Genomic DNA, 16,085 nt, shown 5'->3' with positions numbered 1-16,085 from the left:
TGTTAGATCTCTTCTCAGGTAAATAGGTTCTATAGTTTGTTGTTGTTGTTGTTGTTGTTGTTGTTGTTGTTGTTGTTACCAATATTCTTACAGTGTAAATATGTGGTGTAGTTCATTCTTGTTCCTTTTCTTCTACAGATAAACAGTCTTTGATTTTCACACCCCAGTTCTCTTTGCATTCTCTTTGCATTTTCTTCGGGCACATTTGCAAAGCTGTGGGTTGTTTCGGGAACAATGTTTGCAGGACTCTAAAAAGAGTATCAAAACCGCTCTGCCACACTCTCAGCTGCTGCTGCTGCCCCAAAAAGCACTGGCTGGCTTTGCTCACACAATCACAGTTGTGGTGGCATTTCTACCACACCACAGGACAGCGATGTTTTCCCTCTTCTCCTGGAAATACCTACAGCACTTGTGGGTAGCAAGGCAAACATGAGCCTCTTTTAGTGGCCCTTGAAATTGGACATGTGAAATGAGGCACACAAAGCCACAGGCCAGCTGAACTTGGCATCTCTGAATGGGTCTTTACATTCTTCCCAGGAAGATGAATGGCAATCACTATTTTGGCAGGGAGGAAAGTGCATCAGCTAGCAATTTGCTGTAGAAAATGTGCTTTCTGCTCCTCTCACAGCCAAAACTCCTACCCATTTCTTGGAAGTCCTTCTTAGATAAGGACCGTGTTCAACTGAGTGACAGTGAAGCCAAATGGCAATGCCGCAATCAATTGTCCTGTACACAACCTCCTTCATCCACGTGGAAGGTTACTCACGGGCACACAAGAGGACGGAAGAAACCCAAATGCATCGTTGGACATCATAAAGTCAGACGTGTTGAGGGATGAAGAAATCTTGCAGAGATATGGAAAGCTGCCCTGAAAACCCAGTTCGGGGAGAGCCTGAGCTCTTTTGTGCTTCTAGGCCTGAAGATGCTCAGCACCTTTCCCAGATGCTCAGCAGGCAGTAGGATTGTGCCTGAATCTGGCTCTGGAAATGCCAGTGCCTCAACTGAGAGCTGTGGCAAGGATTTCCATTGCATGGAGAGGGGCCACAGTCCTGCAAGAGTCTTTCAGCAGAGCAAACAGCAGCCTGGAGGGTGGGCAATGCTGCATCTGGACCACTGCATGCTCATCCTTCACCACAATGCAGAGCTGCCATGGATCACTTTTTCCATTTCTCCTGTTGGATATGTTTTGGAGAAGTTGTTCTAGGTGGCTTTGGATGGTGATCCAAGTAGGAAGCAGCCATTCGCCTGCTGTGATATCCTTACAACCAGTCCTAACTTCTCATTGCCTTTGGTTTGGTTGGGGGTGTTTTATCTGTTTGTTTGATTGGTTTCTTTGGGTTGGTTTCTTTGTGTTTTTCTCTCTTTTGCTTGGAGTTTCTTTTCCTTTTTTAGAAATGACTGGTGAAGTTGGCACAACCAAACTCCAGAAAACGTAAAGCAGGCTTGACTTTCCAGAAATTGCTTTTGGCTGGCTTTAGCTGCATTCCCCAGGATCACGATCAGCAGTAGATATTTGCAGGTTTTGCTCTGCATCCTCAGCCTGCCCAAGTGTTGTTCAGTGTTTCAGCAGTGGAGAAGACGATGGATATTTTGCTAAACCTCCTTTCAAACAACAAAACTTGGGTTAGCACGACAGAAAAGAAGAAAAGAAAATCTTCGCCAGTTAGAACAGAGCCAGAGTCCCACCATTTCCCCCTCCACTTCTCTTTCTTTTCTACATTTAGAGGTAAAGCTTCCATCTCCAAAAGCTTCCATCTCTCACTTCCTGATGTAGCCATTTGCTAGCCTTTAGCCTTGACTGCCACGCATCGGACTGCTGTCCGTGTGGGGCTGGGGATGCTCAGCCTGGAAAGAGAAGGGGGCTGGCGAGGCCTCCCTGCAGCTCTAGGAAAGATGGGCACAGAGAGGAGAAGCCTTTCAACTGCAGGAGTGAGCTTGAAGTTGGATCTAATGAAGCTGCTCTTTTCCACTCAGGCTGCTGGGCCACTGGCCCAGGCTGTGCACAGAGGCTGGGGATGCTCCATCCTTGGCAACATCCAAGGCCAGCTGGGAGCGGGGCTCTGAGCAACCTATTCTGGGCGAAGATTGCTCCGCTTGGAACAAGATGGTCTTTAGGGTCCCTTCCAAGCCCAAGCACCCAGGGATTCCGTCATTCATTCTACGGTCTCCGTTGTCCTCTTCAGCCTGGGCCTGAACTCCTGGCGGTGATGTCACAGTGCACGCTCCAGCTAGAACTTCCAGCATCCAGCAACGGCCACAACACAACCCTTGGCTCCTTGTGCCAGCACGCTCTTCATTCACCCTGCTCCAAGCCTACCCCTGTCACCTTGTTGCCACCTGCTCCCTGATTCCCCCAGCAGTCCCCAAAGCTCCCCATCGCTTGGATTTTGCTCTCCATCCCTGCAGGATGTCTGCATTTGTTCCAAAAGAGCTATGGTACTATTCCACGGAGGCGGACACCCCGCAGCTGCCTGGCTGGGCTGGAGCTCTGTGGGACAGGCTGGGAAATTTTGCTACCTCTGCAGGCTGGCACAGACCGAGAGGAGGAGACGGACGTCGATACACAGACTGATAGAGAAGAAGCCATGGAAGTGGACGGAGAGGATACTGGAGAGGAAGAGATGGATGTGGATATGTACGAGACAGAGGAAGAGATGGAGGTGGAAACGAAAGATTATATTGAAGAGATGGATATTGATCTAAAAGACAAGGAGGAAGACATGGTCTTGGGATGAAGACCGATGCCAGCAGCAGAAAAGGCAGGTGCTCCCCACAGGCAGAGTGGGTCCCCTGCTGCCAGCCTGGGGCCGGGCTGGGCACTTCCTGCTCAGGGACACGCTAGCCCATGCACTGCATTCTGCTGGCCATCCCTGGCCTGGCCTGGGCTTGCTGTGGGCCACACAAGCCCTGTTCCAGTGCCTGGGCCACAGCCCCCAGCCAGGCTCCCTTCTGGCAGCAGAGTCCCACTGGGCCAGTGTCCCAGCCCGGCAGCACATGGAACACCCTTCCGTGCCTGACTGCACTGACCGTGCTACTTGTTTTTCTTCCAGGACTTAGGGACATCACAGACACAGATGCCACCCTGCTGTACATACGTTTTACAGTTGTTGTGTTCAGGATAGAGGTTTTAGAGTTTGTTTAAGTTGCCTGTAAATACGTTTCATAGAGTTTTGTTAGATCTCTTCTCAGGTAAATAGGTTCTATAGTTTGTTGTTGTTGTTGTTGTTGTTGTTGTTGTTGTTGTTACCAATATTCTTACAGTGTAAATATGTGGTGTAGTTCATTCTTGTTCCTTTTCTTCTACAGATAAACAGTCTTTGATTTTCACACCCCAGTTCTCTTTGCATTCTCTTTGCATTTTCTTCGGGCACATTTGCAAAGCTGTGGGTTGTTTCGGGAACAATGTTTGCAGGACTCTAAAAAGAGTATCAAAACCGCTCTGCCACACTCTCAGCTGCTGCTGCTGCCCCAAAAAGCACTGGCTGGCTTTGCTCACACAATCACAGTTGTGCTGGCATTTCTACCACACCACAGGACAGCGATGTTTTCCCTCTTCTCCTGGAAATACCTACAGCACTTGTGGGTAGCAAGGCAAACATGAGCCTCTTTTAGTGGCCCTTGAAATTGGACATGTGAAATGAGGCACACAAAGCCACAGGCCAGCTGAACTTGGCATCTCTGAATGGGTCTTTACATTCTTCCCAGGAAGATGAATGGCAATCACTATTTTGGCAGGGAGGAAAGTGCATCAGCTAGCAATTTGCTGTAGAAAATGTGCTTTCTGCTCCTCTCACAGCCAAAACTCCTACCCATTTCTTGGAAGTCCTTCTTAGATATGGACCGTGTTCAACTGAGTGACAGTGAAGCCAAATGGCAATGCCGCAATCAATTGTCCTGTACACAATCTCCTTCATCCACGTGGAAGGTTACTCACGGGCACACAAGAGGACGGAAGAAACCCAAATGCATCGTTGGACATCATAAAGTCAGACGTGTTGAGGGATGAAGAAATCTTGCAGAGATATGGAAAGCTGCCCTGAAAACCCAGTTCGGGGAGAGCCTGAGCTCTTTTGTGCTTCTAGGCCTGAAGATGCTCAGCAGCTTTCCCAGATGCTCAGCAGGCAGTAGGATTGTGCCTGAATCTGGCTCTGGAAATGCCAGTGCCTCAACTGAGAGCTGTGGCAATGATTTCCATTGCATGGAGAGGGGCCACAGTCCTGCAAGAGTCTTTCAGCAGAGCAAACAGCAGCCTGGAGGGTGGGCAATGCTGCATCTGGACCACTGCATGCTCATCCTTCACCACAATGCAGAGCTGCCATGGATCACTTTTTCCATTTCTCCTGTTGGATATGTTTTGGAGAAGTTGTTCTAGGTGGCTTTGGATGGTGATCCAAGTAGGAAGCAGCCATTCGCCTGCTGTGATATCCTTACAACCAGTCCTAACTTCTCATTGCCTTTGGTTTGGTTGGGGGTGTTTTATCTGTTTGTTTGATTGGTTTCTTTGGGTTGGTTTCTTTGTGTTTTTCTCTCTTTTGCTTGGAGTTTCTTTTCCTTTTTTAGAAATGACTGGTGAAGTTGGCACAACCAAACTCCAGAAAACGTAAAGCAGGCTTGACTTTCCAGAAATTGCTTTTGGCTGGCTTTAGCTGCATTCCCCAGGATCACGATCAGCAGTAGATATTTGCAGGTTTTGCTCTGCATCCTCAGCCTGCCCAAGTGTTGTTCAGTGTTTCAGCAGTGGAGAAGACGATGGATATTTTGCTAAACCTCCTTTCAAACAACAAAACTTGGGTTAGCACGACAGAAAAGAAGAAAAGAAAATCTTCGCCAGTTAGAAAAGAGCCAGAGTCCCACCATTTCCCCCTCCACTTCTCTTTCTTTTCTACATTTAGAGGTAAAGCTTCCATCTCCAAAAGCTTCCATCTCTCACTTCCTGATGTAGCCATTTGCTACCCTTTAGCCTTGACTGCCACGCATCGGACTGCTGTCTGTGTGGGGCTGGGGATGCTCAGCCTGGAAAGAGAAGGGGGCTGGCGAGGCCTCCCTGCAGCTCTAGGAAAGATGGGCACAGAGAGGAGAAGCCTTTCAACTGCAGGAGTGAGCTTGAAGTTGGATCTAATGAAGCTGCTCTTTTCCACTCAGGCTGCTGGGCCACTGGCCCAGGCTGTGCACAGAGGTTGGGGATGCTCCATCCTTGGCAACATCCAAGGCCAGCTGGGAGCGGGGCTCTGAGCAACCTATTCTGGGCGAAGATTGCTCCGCTTGGAACAAGATGGTCTTTAGGGTCCCTTCCAAGCCCAAGCACCCAGGGATTCCGTCATTCATTCTACGGTCTCCGTTGTCCTCTTCAGCCTGGGCCTGAACTCCTGGCGGTGATGTCACAGTGCACGCTCCAGCTAGAACTTCCAGCATCCAGCAACGGCCACAACACAACCCTTGGCTCCTTGTGCCAGCACGCTCTTCATTCACCCTGCTCCAAGCCTACCCCTGTCACCTTGTTGCCACCTGCTCCCTGATTCCCCCAGCAGTCCCCAAAGCTCCCCATCGCTTGGATTTTGCTCTCCATCCCTGCAGGATGTCTGCATTTGTTCCAAAAGAGCTATGGTACTATTCCACGGAGGCGGACACCCCGCAGCTGCCTGGCTGGGCTGGAGCTCTGTGGGACAGGGTGGGAAATTTTGCTACCTCTGCAGGCTGGCACAGACCGAGAGGAGGAGACAGACGTCGATACACAGACTGATAGAGAAGAAGCCATGGAAGTGGACGGAGAGCATACTGGAGAGGAAGAGATGGATGTGGATATGTACGAGACAGAGGAAGAGATGGAGGTGGAAACGAAAGATTATATTGAAGAGATGGATATTGATCTAAAAGACAAGGAGGAAGACATGGTCTTGGGATGAAGACCGATGCCAGCAGCAGAACAGGCAGGTGCTCCCCACAGGCAGAGTGGGGCCCCTGCTGCCAGCCTGGGGCCGGGCTGGGCACTTCCTGCTCAGGGACACGCTAGCCCATGCACTGGATTCTGCTGGCCATCCCTGGCCTGGCCTGGGCTTGCTGTGGGCCACACAAGCCCTGTTCCAGTGCCTGGGCCACAGCCCCCAGCCAGGCTCCCTTCTGGCAGCAGAGTCCCACTGGGCCAGTGTCCCAGCCCGGCAGCACATGGAACACCCTTCCGTGCCTGACTGCACTGACCGTGCTACTTGTTTTTCTTGCAGGACTTAGGGATATCACAGACACAGATGCCACCCTGCTGTACATACGTTTTACAGTTGTTGTGTTCAGGATAGAGGTTTTAGAGTTTGTTTAAGTTGTCTGTAAATACGTTTCATAGAGTTTTGTTAGATCTCTTCTCAGGTAAATAGGTTCTATAGTTTGTTGTTGTTGTTGTGGTTGTTGTTGTTGTTGTTACCAATATTCTTACAGTGTAAATATGTGGTGTAGTTCATTCTTGTTCCTTTTCTTCTACAGATAAACAGTCTTTGATTTTCACACCCCAGTTCTCTTTGCATTCTCTTTGCATTTTCTTCGGGCACATTTGCAAAGCTGTGGGTTGTTTCGGGAACAATGTTTGCAGGACTCTAAAAAGAGTATCAAAACCGCTCTGCCACACTCTCAGCTGCTGCTGCTGCCCCAAAAAGCACTGGCTGGCTTTGCTCACACAATCACAGTTGTGCTGGCATTTCTACCACACCACAGGACAGTGATGTTTTCCCTCTTCTCCTGCAAATACCTACAGCACTTGTGGGTAGCAAGGCAAACATGAGCCTCTTTTAGTGGCCCTTGAAATTGGACATGTGAAATGAGGCACACAAAGCCACAGGCCAGCTGAACTTGGCATCTCTGAATGGGTCTTTACATTCTTCCCAGGAAGATGAATGGCAATCACTATTTTGGCAGGGAGGAAAGTGCATCAGCTAGCAATTTGCTGTAGAAAATGTGCTTTCTGCTCCTCTCACAGCCAAAACTCCTACCCATTTCTTGGAAGTCCTTCTTAGATATGGACCGTGTTCAACTGAGTGACAGTGAAGCCAAATGGCAATGTCGCAATCAATTGTCCTGTACACAATCTCCTTCATCCACGTGGAAGGTTACTCACGGGCACACAAGAGGACGGAAGAAACCCAAATGCATCGTTGGACATCATAAAGTCAGACGTGTTGAGGGATGAAGAAATCTTGCAGAGATATGGAAAGCTGCCCTGAAAACCCAGTTCGGGGAGAGCCTGAGCTCTTTTGTGCTTCTAGGCCTGAAGATGCTCAGCACCTTTCCCAGATGCTCAGCAGGCAGTAGGATTGTGCCTGAATCTGGCTCTGGAAATGCCAGTGCCTCAACTGAGAGCTGTGGCAATGATTTCCATTGCATGGAGAGGGGCCACAGTCCTGCAAGAGTCTTTCAGCAGAGCAAACAGCAGCCTGGAGGGTGGGCAATGCTGCATCTGGACCACTGCATGCTCATCCTTCACCACAATGCAGAGCTGCCATGGATCACTTTTTCCATTTCTCCTGTTGGATATGTTTTGGAGAAGTTGTTCTAGGTGGCTTTGGATGGTGATCCAAGTAGGAAGCAGCCATTCGCCTGCTGTGATATCCTTACAACTAGTCCTAACTTCTCATTGCCTTTGGTTTGATTGGGGGTGTTTTATCTGTTTGTTGGATTGGTTTCTTTGGGTTGGTTTCTTTGTGTTTTTCTCTGTTTTGCTTGGAGTTTCTTTTCCTTTTTTAGAAATGACTGGTGAAGTTGGCACAACCAAACTCCAGAAAACGTAAAGCAGGCTTGACTTTCCAGAAATTGCTTTTGGCTGGCTTTAGCTGCATTCCCCAGGATCACGATCAGCAGTAGATATTTGCAGGTTTTGCTCTGCATCCTCAGCCTGCCCAGATGTTGTTCAGTGTTTCAGCAGTGGAGAAGACAATGGATATTTTGCTAAACCTCCTTTCAAACAACAAAACTTGGGTTAGCACGACAGAAAAGAAGAGAAGAAAATCTTCGCCAGTTAGAACAGAGCCAGAGTCCCACCATTTCCCCCTCCACTTCTCTTTCTTTTCTACATTTAGAGGTAAAGCTTCCATCTGCAAAAGCTTCCATCTCTCACTTCCTGATGTAGCCATTTGCTAGCCTTTAGCCTTGACTGCCACGCATCGGACTGCTGTCCGTGTGGGGCTGGGGATGCTCAGCCTGGAAAGAGAAGGGGGCTGGCGAGGCCTCCCTGCAGCTCTAGGAAAGATGGGCACAGAGAGGAGAAGCCTTTCAACTGCAGGAGTGAGCTTGAAGTTGGATCTAATGAAGCTGCTCTTTTCCACTCCGGCTGCTGGGCCACTGGCCCAGGCTGTGCACAGAGGCTGGGGATGCTCCATCCTTGGCAACATCCAAGGCCAGCTGGGAGCGGGGCTCTGAGCAACCTATTCTGGGCGAAGATTGCTCCGCTTGGAACAAGATGGTCTTTAGGGTCCCTTCCAAGCCCAAGCACCCAGGGATTCCGTCATTCATTCTACGGTCTCCGTTGTCCTCTTCAGCCTGGGCCTGAACTCCTGGCGGTGATGTCACAGTGCACGCTCCAGCTAGAACTTCCAGCATCCAGCAACGGCCACAACACAACCCTTGGCTCCTTGTGCCAGCACGCTCTTCATTCACCCTGCTCCAAGCCTACCCCTGTCACCTTGTTGCCACCTGCTCCCTGATTCCCCCAGCAGTCCCCAAAGCTCCCCATCGCTTGGATTTTGCTCTCCATCCCTGCAGGATGTCTGCATTTGTTCCAAAAGAGCTATGGTACTATTCCACGGAGGCGGACACCCCGCAGCTGCCTGGCTGGGCTGGAGCTCTGTGGGACAGGCTGGGAAATTTTGCTACCTCTGCAGGCTGGCACAGACCGAGAGGAGGAGACGGACGTCGATACACAGACTGATAGAGAAGAAGCCATGGAAGTGGACGGAGAGCATACTGGAGAGGAAGAGATGGATGTGGATATGTACGAGACAGAGGAAGAGATGGAGGTGGAAACGAAAGATTATATTGAAGAGATGGATATTGATCTAAAAGACAAGGAGGAAGACATGGTCTTGGGATGAAGACCGATGCCAGCAGCAGAACAGGCAGGTGCTCCCCACAGGCAGAGTGGGGCCCCTGCTGCCAGCCTGGGGCCGGGCTGGGCACTTCCTGCTCAGGGACACGCTAGCCCATGCACTGGATTCTGCTGGCCATCCCTGGCCTGGCCTGGGCTTGCTGTGGGCCACACAAGCCCTGTTCCAGTGCCTGGGCCACAGCCCCCAGCCAGGCTCCCTTCTGGCAGCAGAGTCCCACTGGGCCAGTGTCCCAGCCCGGCAGCACATGGAACACCCTTCCGTGCCTGACTGCACTGACCGTGCTACTTGTTTTTCTTGCAGGACTTAGGGATATCACAGACACAGATGCCACCCTGCTGTACATACGTTTTACAGTTGTTGTGTTCAGGATAGAGGTTTTAGAGTTTGTTTAAGTTGTCTGTAAATACGTTTCATAGAGTTTTGTTAGATCTCTTCTCAGGTAAATAGGTTCTATAGTTTGTTGTTGTTGTTGTGGTTGTTGTTGTTGTTGTTACCAATATTCTTACAGTGTAAATATGTGGTGTAGTTCATTCTTGTTCCTTTTCTTCTACAGATAAACAGTCTTTGATTTTCACACCCCAGTTCTCTTTGCATTCTCTTTGCATTTTCTTCGGGCACATTTGCAAAGCTGTGGGTTGTTTCGGGAACAATGTTTGCAGGACTCTAAAAAGAGTATCAAAACCGCTCTGCCACACTCTCAGCTGCTGCTGCTGCCCCAAAAAGCACTGGCTGGCTTTGCTCACACAATCACAGTTGTGGTGGCATTTCTACCACACCACAGGACAGTGATGTTTTCCCTCTTCTCCTGCAAATACCTACAGCACTTGTGGGTAGCAAGGCAAACATGAGCCTCTTTTAGTGGCCCTTGAAATTGGACATGTGAAATGAGGCACACAAAGCCACAGGCCAGCTGAACTTGGCATCTCTGAATGGGTCTTTACATTCTTCCCAGGAAGATGAATGGCAATCACTATTTTGGCAGGGAGGAAAGTGCATCAGCTAGCAATTTGCTGTAGAAAATGTGCTTTCTGCTCCTCTCACAGCCAAAACTCCTAGCCATTTCTTGGAAGTCCTTCTTAGATAAGGACCGTGTTCAACTGAGTGACAGTGAAGCCAAATGGCAATGCCGCAATCAATTGTCCTGTACACAACCTCCTTCATCCACGTGGAAGGTTACTCACGGGCACACAAGAGGACGGAAGAAACCCAAATGCATCGTTGGACATAAAGTCAGACGTGTTGAGGGATGAAGAAATCTTGCAGAGATATGGAAAGCTGCCCTGAAAACCCAGTTCGGGGAGAGCCTGAGCTCTTTTGTGCTTCTAGGCCTGAAGATGCTCAGCACCTTTCCCAGATGCTCAGCAGGCAGTAGGATTGTGCCTGAATCTGGCTCTGGAAATGCCAGTGCCTCAACTGAGAGCTGTGGCAAGGATTTCCATTGCATGGAGAGGGGCCACAGTCCTGCAAGAGTCTTTCAGCAGAGCAAACAGCAGCCTGGAGGGTGGGCAATGCTGCATCTGGACCACTGCATGCTCATCCTTCACCACAATGCAGAGCTGCCATGGATCACTTTTTCCATTTCTCCTGTTGGATATGTTTTGGAGAAGTTGTTCTAGGTGGCTTTGGATGGTGATCCAAGTAGGAAGCAGCCATTCGCCTGCTGTGATATCCTTACAACTAGTCCTAACTTCTCATTGCCTTTGGTTTGGTTGGGGGTGTTTTATCTGTTTGTTTGATTGGTTTCTTTGGGTTGGTTTCTTTGTGTTTTTCTCTCTTTTGCTTGGAGTTTCTTTTCCTTTTTTAGAAATGACTGGTGAAGTTGGCACAACCAAACTCCAGAAAACGTAAAGCAGGCTTGACTTTCCAGAAATTGCTTTTGGCTGGCTTTAGCTGCATTCCCCAGGATCACGATCAGCAGTAGATATTTGCAGGTTTTGCTCTGCATCCTCAGCCTGCCCAAGTGTTGTTCAGTGTTTCAGCAGTGGAGAAGACGATGGATATTTTGCTAAACCTCCTTTCAAACAACAAAACTTGGGTTAGCACGACAGAAAAGAAGAAAAGAAAATCTTCGCCAGTTAGAAAAGAGCCAGAGTCCCACCATTTCCCCCTCCACTTCTCTTTCTTTTCTACATTTAGAGGTAAAGCTTCCATCTCCAAAAGCTTCCATCTCTCACTTCCTGATGTAGCCATTTGCTACCCTTTAGCCTTGACTGCCACGCATCGGACTGCTGTCCGTGTGGGGCTGGGGATGCTCAGCCTGGAAAGAGAAGGGGGCTGACGAGGCCTCCCTGCAGCTCTAGGAAAGATGGGCACAGAGAGGAGAAGCCTTTCAACTGCAGGAGTGAGCTTGAAGTTGGATCTAATGAAGCTGCTCTTTTCCACTCAGGCTGCTGGGCCACTGGCCCAGGCTGTGCACAGAGGCTGGGGATGCTCCATCCTTGACAACATCCAAGGCCAGCTGGGAGCGGGGCTCTGAGCAACCTATTCTGGGCGAAGATTGCTCCGCTTGGAACAAGATGGTCTTTAGGGTCCCTTCCAAGCCCAAGCACCCAGGGATTCCGTCATTCATTCTACGGTCTCCGTTGTCCTCTTCAGCCTGGGCCTGAACTCCTGGCGGTGATGTCACAGTGCACGCTCCAGCTAGAACTTCCAGCATCCAGCAACGGCCACAACACAACCCTTGGCTCCTTGTGCCAGCACGCTCTTCATTCACCCTGCTCCAAGCCTACCCCTGTCACCTTGTTGCCACCTGCTCCCTGATTCCCCCAGCAGTCCCCAAAGCTCCCCATCGCTTGGATTTTGCTCTCCATCCCTGCAGGATGTCTGCATTTGTTCCAAAAGAGGTATGGTACTATTCCACGGAGGCGGACACCCCGCAGCTGCCTGGCTGGGCTGGAGCTCTGTGGGACAGGCTGGGAAATTTTGCTACCTCTGCAGGCTGGCACAGACGGAGAGGAGGAGACGGACGTCGATACACAGACTGATAGAGAAGAATCCATGGAAGTGGACGGAGAGCATACTGGAGAGGAAGAGATGGATGTGGATATGTACGAGACAGAGGAAGAGATGGAGGTGGAAACGAAAGATTATATTGAAGAGATGGATATTGATCTAAAAGACAAGTAGGAAGACATGGTCTTGGGATGAAGACCGATGCCAGCAGCAGAACAGGCAGGTGCTCCCCACAGGCAGAGTGGGTCCCCTGCTGCCAGCCTGGGGCCGGGCTGGGCACTTCCTGCTCAGGGACACGCTAGCCCATGCACTGCATTCTGCTGGCCATCCCTGGCCTGGCCTGGGCTTGCTGTGGGCCACACAAGCCCTGTTCCAGTGCCTGGGCCACAGCTCCCAGCCAGGCTCCCTTCTGGCAGCAAAGTCCCACTGGGCCAGTGTCCCAGCCCGGCAGCACATGGAACACCCTTCCGTGCCTGACTGCACTGACCGTGCTACTTGTTTTTCTTCCAGGACTTAGGGACATCACAGACACAGATGCCACCCTGCTGTATATACGTTTTACAGTTGTTGTGTTCAGGATAGAGGTTTTAGAGTTTGTTTAAGTTGTCTGTAAATACGTTTCATAGAGTTTTGTTAGATCTCTTCTCAGGTAAATAGGTTCTATAGTTTGTTGTTGTTGTTGTTGTTGTTGTTGTTGTTGTTACCAATATTCTTACAGTGTAAATATGTGGTGTAGTTCATTCTTGTTCCTTTTCTTCTACAGATAAACAGTCTTTGATTTTCACACCCCAGTTCTCTTTGCATTCTCTTTGCATTTTCTTCGGGCACATTTGCAAAGCTGTGGGTTGTTTCGGGAACAATGTTTGCAGGACTCTAAAAAGAGTATCAAAACCGCTCTGCCACACTCTCAGCTGCTGCTGCTGCCCCAAAAAGCACTGGCTGGCTTTGCTCACACAATCACAGTTGTGCTGGCATTTCTACCACACCACAGGACAGCGATGTTTTCCCTCTTCTCCTGGAAATACCTACAGCACTTGTGGGTAGCAAGGCAAACATGAGCCTCTTTTAGTGGCCCTTGAAATTGGACATGTGAAATGAGGCACACAAAGCCACAGGCCAGCTGAACTTGGCATCTCTGAATGGGTCTTTACATTCTTCCCAGGAAGATGAATGGCAATCACTATTTTGGCAGGGAGGAAAGTGCATCAGCTAGCAATTTGCTGTAGAAAATGTGCTTTCTGCTCCTCTCACAGCCAAAACTCCTACCCATTTCTTGGAAGTCCTTCTTAGATAAGGACCGTGTTCAACTGAGTGACAGTGAAGCCAAATGGCAATGCCGCAATCAATTGTCCTGTACACAATCTCCTTCATCCACGTGGAAGGTTACTCACGGGCACACAAGAGGACGGAAGAAACCCAAATGCATCGTTGGACATCATAAAGTCAGACGTGTTGAGGGATGAAGAAATCTTGCAGAGATATGGAAAGCTGCCCTGAAAACCCAGTTCGGGGAGAGCCTGAGCTCTTTTGTGCTTCTAGGCCTGAAGATGCTCAGCAGCTTTCCCAGATGCTCAGCAGGCAGTAGGATTGTGCCTGAATCTGGCTCTGGAAATGCCAGTGCCTCAACTGAGAGCTGTGGCAATGATTTCCATTGCATGGAGAGGGGCCACAGTCCTGCAAGAGTCTTTCAGCAGAGCAAACAGCAGCCTGGAGGGTGGGCAATGCTGCATCTGGACCACTGCATGCTCATCCTTCACCACAATGCAGAGCTGCCATGGATCACTTTTTCCATTTCTGCTGTTGGATATGTTTTGGAGAAGTTGTTCTAGGTGGCTTTGGATGGTGATCCAAGTAGGAAGCAGCCATTCGCCTGCTGTGATATCCTTACAACTAGTCCTAACTTCTCATTGCCTTTGGTTTGGTTGGGGGTGTTTTATCTGTTTGTTTGATTGGTTTCTTTGGGTTGGTTTCTTTGTGTTTTTCTCTCTTTTGCTTGGAGTTTCTTTTCCTTTTTTAGAAATGACTGGTGAAGTTGGCACAACCAAACTCCAGAAAACGTAAAGCAGGCTTGACTTTCCAGAAATTGCTTTTGGCTGGCTTTAGCTGCATTCCCCAGGATCACGATCAGCAGTAGATATTTGCAGGTTTTGCTCTGCATCCTCAGCCTGCCCAGATGTTGTTCAGTGTTTCAGCAGTGGAGAAGACGATGGATATTTTGCTAAACCTCCTTTCAAACAACAAAACTTGGGTTAGCACGACAGAAAAGAAGAAAAGAAAATCTTCGCCAGTTAGAACAGAGCCAGAGTCCCACCATTTCTCCCTCCACTTTGCTTTCTTTTCTACATTTAGAGGTAAAGCTTCCATCTCCAAAAGCTTCCATCTCTCACTTCCTGATGTAGCCATTTGCTACCCTTTAGCCTTGACTGCCACGCATCGGACTGCTGTCCGTGTGGGGCTGGGGATGCTCAGCCTGGAAAGAGAAGGGGGCTGACGAGGCCTCCCTGCAGCTCTAGGAAAGATGGGCACAGACAGGAGAAGCCTTTCAACTGCAGGAGTGAGCTTGAAGTTGGATCTAATGAAGCTGCTCTTTTCCACTCCGGCTGCTGGGCCACTGGCCCAGGCTGTGCACAGAGGCTGGGGATGCTCCATCCTTGGCAACATCCAAGGCCAGCTGGGAGCGGGGCTCTGAGCAACCTATTCTGGGCGAAGATTGCTCCGCTTGGAACAAGATGGTCTTTAGGGTCCCTTCCAAGCCCAAGCACCCAGGGATTCCGTCATTCATTCTACGGTCTCCGTTGTCCTCTTCAGCCTGGGCCTGAACTCCTGGCGGTGATGTCACAGTGCACGCTCCAGCTAGAACTTCCAGCATCCAGCAACGGCCACAACACAACCCTTGGCTCCTTGTGCCAGCACGCTCTTCATTCACCCTGCTCCAAGCCTACCCCTGTCACCTTGTTGCCACCTGCTCCCTGATTCCCCCAGCAGTCCCCAAAGCTCCCCATCGCTTGGATTTTGCTCTCCATCCCTGCAGGATGTCTGCATTTGTTCCAAAAGAGGTATGGTACTATTCCACGGAGGCGGACACCCCGCAGCTGCCTGGCTGGGCTGGAGCTCTGTGGGACAGGCTGGGAAATTTTGCTACCTCTGCAGGCTGGCACAGACCGAGAGGAGGAGACGGACGTCGATACACAGACTGATAGAGAAGAAGCCATGGAAGTGGACGGAGAGGATACTGGAGAGGAAGAGATGGATGTGGATATGTACGAGACAGAGGAAGAGATGGAGGTGGAAACGAAAGATTATATTGAAGAGATGGATATTGATCTAAAAGACAAGGAGGAAGACATGGTCTTGGGGATGAAGACCGATGCCAGCAGCAGAACAGGCAGGTGCTCCCCACAGGCAGAGTGGGTCCCCTGCTGCCAGCCTGGGGCCGGGCTGGGCACTTCCTGCTCAGGGACACGCTAGCCCATGCACTGGATTCTGCTGGCCATCCCTGGCCTGGCCTGGGCTTGCTGTGGGCCACACAAGCCCTGTTCCAGTGCCTGGGCCACAGCCCGCAGCCAGGCTCCCTTCTGGCAGCAGAGCCCCACTGGGCCAGTGTCCCAGCCCGGCAGCACATGCAACACCCTTCCGTGCCTGACTGCACTGACCGTGCTACTTGTTTTTCTTCCAGGACTTAGGGACATCACAGACACAGATGCCACCCTGCTGTACATACGTTTTACAGTTGTTGTGTTCAGGATAGAGGTTTTAGAGTTTGTTTAAGTTGCCTGTAAATACGTTTCATAGAGTTTTGTTAGATCTCTTCTCAGGTAAATAGGTTCTATAGTTTGTTGTTGTTGTTGTTGTTGTTGTTTTTGTTACCAATATTCTTACAGTGTAAATATGTGGTGTAGTTCATTCTTGTTCCTTTTCTTCTACAGATAAACAGTCTTTGATTTTCACACCCCAGTTCTCTTTGCATTTTCTTCGGGCACATTTGCAAAGCTGCGGGTTGTTTCGGGAACAATGTTTGCAGGACTCTAAAAAGAGTATCAAAACCGCTCT

At 49.9% G+C, this 16,085-nt stretch overlaps 1 protein-coding gene across 2 annotated transcripts; it reads left to right on the top strand.

The window, feature by feature from the left end:
- The first annotated feature begins 2,258 nt into the window (after positions 1-2,258).
- Positions 2,259-15,990, top strand: LOC147645847 (uncharacterized). Of its 2 annotated transcripts, XM_086874190.1 has the most exons (5): positions 11,752-11,931; positions 12,021-12,254; positions 12,546-15,091; positions 15,186-15,420; positions 15,712-15,990. In XM_086874190.1, exons 3-5 carry the CDS (start codon positions 15,068-15,070, stop codon positions 15,801-15,803), a joined length of 351 nt encoding a protein of 116 aa, XP_086730316.1. In that variant the 5' UTR covers positions 11,752-11,931; positions 12,021-12,254; positions 12,546-15,067; the 3' UTR covers positions 15,804-15,990. The 2 variants fall into 2 exon arrangements, with proteins under 2 accessions (XP_086730317.1, XP_086730316.1); XM_086874191.1 differs by lacking the exons at positions 11,752-11,931; positions 12,021-12,254 and adding an exon at positions 2,259-2,759.
- The last annotated feature ends 95 nt before the right edge of the window (positions 15,991-16,085 follow it).

This window comes from Cyanistes caeruleus, unplaced genomic scaffold (assembly GCF_971803275.1).
Source record: "Cyanistes caeruleus unplaced genomic scaffold, bCyaCae1.hap1.1 HAP1_SCAFFOLD_158, whole genome shotgun sequence".
Classification (NCBI taxonomy): domain Eukaryota; kingdom Metazoa; phylum Chordata; class Aves; order Passeriformes; family Paridae; genus Cyanistes; species Cyanistes caeruleus.
The sequence above is the reverse complement of the archived record's forward strand: the minus strand, read 5'-3'. Positions and strand labels throughout refer to the sequence as shown.